The sequence below is a fragment of the Brachycentrus maculatus genome, unplaced genomic scaffold (genome assembly GCF_059751285.1).
Source record: "Brachycentrus maculatus isolate JH-2025_06_01 unplaced genomic scaffold, ASM5975128v1 h1tg000992l, whole genome shotgun sequence".
NCBI lineage: Eukaryota > Metazoa > Arthropoda > Insecta > Trichoptera > Brachycentridae > Brachycentrus > Brachycentrus maculatus.
Window position 1 is genome coordinate 169,613 of NW_028281710.1, and position 6,352 is coordinate 175,964.

General features: G+C 31.5%; 1 protein-coding gene across 1 annotated transcript; it reads left to right on the plus strand.

The window, feature by feature from the left end:
• Positions 1 to 3,414: 3,414 nt before the first annotated feature.
• On the plus strand, positions 3,415 to 5,528 carry LOC148299700 (uncharacterized). Its single transcript, XM_088275807.1, has one exon. The coding sequence runs from the start codon at positions 3,534 to 3,536 to the stop codon at positions 5,526 to 5,528; it is 1,995 nt and encodes a 664-aa protein (XP_088131933.1). The 5' UTR covers positions 3,415 to 3,533.
• The last annotated feature ends 824 nt before the right edge of the window (positions 5,529 to 6,352 follow it).

A 6,352-nucleotide genomic window follows, 5' to 3' on the forward strand; every position in this document is an offset into this window, starting at 1 on the left:
CTGTGATGTATTACCATAATTTCAAAAATACACATATTTTTTATCTTCTTAATTTATTATACGAATACAAGCCATAAATATTCGAATCCAGTCCAAAACAGTTTACATTCCGGTGTTCTTTGGCCCATAGGAGTCGTTTTTTCTTCATGCTTCAGTCAGGCGTAGTTTTTTGGTTGGACGTCGACCCATTAGATTTACTTCAACTAACCGTCTCTGAACTGTCCTTTTGGATACGTTGATTCCTTCATCGTTTATCAACAGAAATCAACAACAATTAGACAATCAACAGACTTTTTACGATTTTGGAAATAGATGTCCCTGATTTTATGGGCACCACGCGGAGTTGTGATGCTTTTTCTGCCTTTTTTTCCGACGCGGGCTGATTCTAGACGCAAGTTTTTATCAATTTTTCTTTATATCCGATGGACTCCTGACTTTGAAACATCTGTAAGTGCTGCTATTTCTCTCTGGAAATATGTGGAATGAAGTAGTAAGGTTATAACTTCCCTACATTTTCTCGGAGATATGTTTGAAGACTTGCCCATACTTAAATTGAGAATATTATGGTTCAGTTCAAACTAAACTGAATTTTATTTAAAAATTAATGAAATTAACTTATTGAATTAGCAAAACTAATAAATTATTAAACAACACTTATGTTTTTATGGTCTTGAACTCAAAAAACTTACACCAAAATGGTTTTAAAAAATATCAACTGAGCTCACACCAATATCATTTTTCACTAATCAACATCCAAATGAAAAAAAACTTACTTATTTGATATTTCACAATATTGATACATCTTCAAAACAATAATTATGATACCAGCAACAAAAATACATAAGAAAAAATAATTATAACTAATTAATTTGACCAAAAAATTCATTTAAACTTGAAAATTACAAAAAAGTACAAGTGTCCCTAATAATTTGGCCACCCACTGTATATATATATATATATATATATATATATATATATATATATATATATATATATATATATATATATATATATATATATATATATATATATATATATATATATATATATATATATATACATGTATATATTAATACATATTTCTAGGAGTTACAACAAAATTTGTATTCGAGGAATATGGTTTATGAAAAAAGGATTGTAAAATGTGGTATTACACAAATTTCTACTCAAAGTCATATTTGTGCTACAATTGACACCTTCTTGCACTTGCTATTAAAATGTCAATTGAATCATAAATATAACTTCCGAAATTTGAGTTATGTATTTGACACAGTCCTTATCGTTTACTTTGTGGAATACCACTTAAAAAACAGTACTTCGTGACTACCGGTTTCGGAATAATCATAACATCATCAGGTCAAATGTAGATTAAAATGGAATTGTTACGGTCTGACACTTATACAATACAAATAAAAAATAAACGTTATATTACCATACCACAAAGTTAACAATGCTTTTAATATACAAAATAATGTGTTAAAATTTGTCAATCATGGTGAATGTTACACGTAAATAAAGTAAACACTATAACTAGCATACGACAGATAGTGAACTTCGTAAATACTTAGACATCCATATTGTTTTTCATATAAAGTTACCATATATCATTTAATAATATAAATTATACTAGACAAACACTCGAAATTTGAACACACTCGAAATTTCATTTCTTTTATGAATATTCTTCTTACTTTGTGTCATTTTATTATTTTTTTTTGCATTTAAATCGAGATTTCAGACTGTATTTCAATTTCCTTGTTGTCAGAATCCCATTCCGGTGTAATCTGAAATCAACCTTGAATTTCCTTCTAATAAGTTGAAAATGTAAGGTAGCTCTCTAAAGATCATAAACCACAAAGAAAAGTAGGTACGTGAGTTTATTTCGTAAAATTTATTACTTTTAACAATTAGCTCTCAACTTTTAAGACTTTTTATAGACAAGGATGGTAATTAAAACATAATAATAAAGACGATTAAAATTGTAATTGCGGTAGTGATCGGTACTGATTACACAGTAATTTCTTTGTATGTAAAACGTTTACATTATAGGTGTCTGAAATGAGACGAAGCTTTTGTCGTTTTTTTTTACTATTTATATATCGCTCACTCCTTTCAAGAACGTCATAAATCAAAAAACTTGATTTTTCAGGAGAACGTTTTTAATGTATGAAAATATAACACAATGTATTAAAAATAAATATTAAGCCACTTATTGAACGTTTTACTGTGCAACAGATTTTTTAGGTAAAACCTGAAGGTTTTTTTCTCCATTTGAAAAATATTAAGTTTATTTAAGAAAATAATTAAACAATACATTTTCTTAAAAATGCAAAAACTACATTTTTTGCCCTGTAGCGGGTAAATATTAAGTTAAAAATATGCCTCTTTTGCTGGGATATAGTATATTTTCTGGGCATTCCGAAAACATGCACAACTGAAAATTGACGAATTTTGATTTATGACGTTCTTGAAAGGAGTGGGCGATATGTAAACGGATATGAAAATTTGAGCATTCCAGGGTTAACGACTTGGCATTTGGCTGGCATATTTTTTGTTGTTGAAAATTAGTGGTTTACAAAATGTGAAATTTTAATGATTCGAAAGTACAAAAGAAGCAAATAAATACGAACAGAATCATACAACAGTGCAAATATAAATCTTTGACAAATAATGCAATATGAATGTCATAGAGTAGATTGGTTAACATAACACAAGTGTATAAAATAATCACTTATTCCAGCTATATGCTAACCCTAAAATGTTCAGACTTCCATACCCTCCGTAAAATAAAGGAATTATTGAACTGAGATACCTAAGATACCATATACACCGTATGGTGAAAAATCCAGTGTCTCATTGAAAATTGTCAACAAACCATTAAATCACGCTTAATTTATACATTCGCTTTAGGCGTTGTATTAATGGCGCTAAGATTTTTTAAAGTTAAACGACGAATGACGTCACAAAAAACATATACCTCATAACGTCAAGCTTGACTTTAATTAGAGTAACATAAAATTATAAATATGAAATAAAATCGGACTTATATATAAAATCTGCCTATGAACCACATTATTATGCAACATAACATAAAATTGGCGAGAAATAGATTTTAAATCATTTTGAATTAAAAAAACTACCATTATCATTTTAAAAAAACTTATGCAAAAAAATGTATGCGTAAATTAAATTGCAGAATACTTTTGGTAAGGAAACAAATAAATAAAATACTTTAAAACTTTGGAAGGGAACAATTTAGCCCTGACTGTTGAAAAAATTACAGCAGCGTTGATACAGAAAATGTTTGTCAAAATTTTAGTAACAACAAGCCCCGAAATGTTAGCAGCCTATCGTCACTTTTGTTCATTCTCATTTGATTATCTGTCATTTATTGTCTATGGTTAATTTTGACAGCTGGGTTTGTTTTGACAATGTAACTATAAAATATGTTCTTTAGTTTGTGTCCATTTCAATGGAATTTAAATCAATTTTATGAATTAAAGTTGTTGTTATAAAAATGAGTGCAGTTTGAAATGACGTTGGACAACCATAAAATAGTAAACAAACATAATATAGATTATCTGAAATCGCTAAATGATGGCGCCAAAATATTCTATAAAGTAGAGCGGCCGTCCTTTAATATGTCTTCAATCTCGCGTGATGGATGTGATGATAGATCAATAAAACGAAATTATTTTTACGACGATGACTTCAGTAATTCGTTCTTACAATCCAAAGATACATTTTCCAACCCTGCAACTATTGAGCGAGTATTACAGATTGATTCTCAAGTCTTCGGGAACACAGAAGGGAATGTTTACACAATATTAACGAATAGCATACAGAGAATATTTACAGAAGAAGATATCGAATCATCTGATAAATATAGCAACGACTTATATAGTCTTCCTTCTGCGTTACCACAAAAAGAAATACTCAAACCATGGAAGATTTCCGACCGCAATGTAAATTGTGAGCTTGTAAATAATAATCTTAATGATTTGAAATCTGATGATGTTAAAGTTTTTAATGATTTGGATGTTATTAAACCATCTTACGAAATCATAGTGGAGTCAATAATAGAAGACGATTTGTCAGATTCTACGGATAAGACAATTGACTTATTACCACCAGCTCCAGACACTGGAAGTTCTAACTGTTCAGTGGATGTTTACTCCGAGTGTGAAAATGTATCACACGCGTTAGAAATATTGAAGCATATTGAAGGTAAGGATAGTTCTGAAATGATAAACAATGAATTAGACTTGAATCCATCTCTTCTTTCATCTGAAATGTGTGAATATTGTGACTATACTAACCCGAAGCCAGCTGCCTTGAGCCGGCATATGAAAATCCACAATAAAAAACTAAACGAGTGCTCAACGTGTGGAAAATCTTTCAAATCCAAGTCACGTTTACGTGCGCACGAAAATATACACAAAATAACCAAACTGCATAGATGCGCCGAATGTGACAAGTCGTTTTCTACGTCCAGTGAATTAGGGCGACATATACGCTATCGGCATGCGCATAATACTTTATTCAAGTGCCATCTGTGTACTTACTCTTGTTTGGAACTTCCCAAGTTGAAACGACACATATTCACCCATAACGGAGAGCAGTCTTTTCATTGCGAACAGTGTTCATTTTCATCCCCTGACACACATCAATTCAAGCTGCATTTGAATGAACATAATATCGATAAACCTCTTAACTGCGATACGTGTGGTGTGAATTTTACAAAGCCGAATTTGCTGCAAGTTCATAAATTAACACACAAGGGAAAGCCGATGTATTCTTGCGCTCTTTGTCAGTGTACATTCAGTATCAAGTCGCATCTGATAAATCATATCGAGAATTTGCACACGTCTGTGAAGCCGATAGAATGTAATAAGTGCGGTAGGTGTCTCCCAGATGCTTACAGCTTGAAAATTCATAAGAAAATACATGCCGGCGAGAAGTTAAAGTGCGAGTATTGTCCTTATCAGTCTAAACACAAACGCCAGTTGAACTTGCATATGCTTTTCCACACCGGAGCTAATCTCAGTAAGAAGCATGCGGTCCTTTCGTTTCTCGCGAGAAGGAAAAACTACAGCTGCCAAAAATGCGGCGGAAAATTCAGCAGCATCAATGCCCTCAAGAAACATTTCTTTTCTCATTTTGCAAGCTCTAACTGCAAGGTAAATATATCTTTTAAAACTGACAAACAAAAGAAAATCGCTATCTGTAAGCAGAATTTATTGGAAGACGGACCTAAGAGTGAAAATGAGGTAAGTTTAGAAGATCTGGATGAACTGACTATCTTGGACGACTTAAAACTACCGGTTGATAGCGATATCGACCAAGTACTCAACATGAACCCGCAGTCAGATTTGCCCGAGAATATATTGGATCAGTTGGATGAAATGTACGATGAGGAGTGTTTAAAATGTGATTCCAGGAATACCGAAAATGAGTTGATTAACTGTTTAGGACTCGATGAATTAATGGATATTGAAGATGATATTTCACTTAGCTCTGTTTTTTAATGATTTCAGAAATATTAATATTGTTGTTTACTAATTTTTGTGTCACTTGTATTGTTAAAAATTATTGTATATACATATAATTTTTCTGGTAAATTTACTGAGCCACATAGTATTTGTTACAGAGTAAGGGCGTTTGTCCACTACACGGAATTTTACCGTCCGGCACGTCAGTTAGCGTTTTAAAACGATGTTTGGCTTGGATTGGCTTGTGCTTTTGTCCATCTTTTTTCGGATCGGTGCTCTTGATCGGTGCGTGAACACGTTGCGCATAAATTCGATCACGCTAAACTGTTGTAGTCGCTTTCATTTTTCAAAACCGGACTGCCGGAAGGTAAAATTCCAGGTAGTGGACAAGCGCCCTTACACTAAGTTTAAATTATTGTAATATAATTATGTATTCATAAGAAAATATATTCTTATCATATTTTTTATATTGAGAATAAAGTTTACTCCCTTACTAGAATTGCAGACGTTGCTGTGAATGTCAGTGGAGTTTTAATTACTAAAAGTATTAACCGCCTTTTGGGTTATAATTGAAAAAGTCGGTAAAAAATTATGTATTTTTTTTCATTAGATATCTCAATTACGAAACTTATTTACTATGTACCAGGCAATTAAAAAAATAATCCAGTAATGACCCTTTTTATATCCTTTGGTTCTTAACATATGATGTCACCGGATAATTTTTTGCAATAATTTTCTATTGAATATTTTAGCAAATATATTTTGTATCAATCACATAATCTTGACATATTCTATAAATGAGGTACCCAGCAATATTGACCTCGAAATACTAAACGAAATATTACATATTGGTATGCGTA

What these genes read in the sequence shown, in the direction of transcription:
- LOC148299700 (XM_088275807.1), top strand. Translation starts at nt 3,534, where the DNA reads ATGACGTTGGACAACCATAAAATAGTAAACAAACATAATATAGATTAT.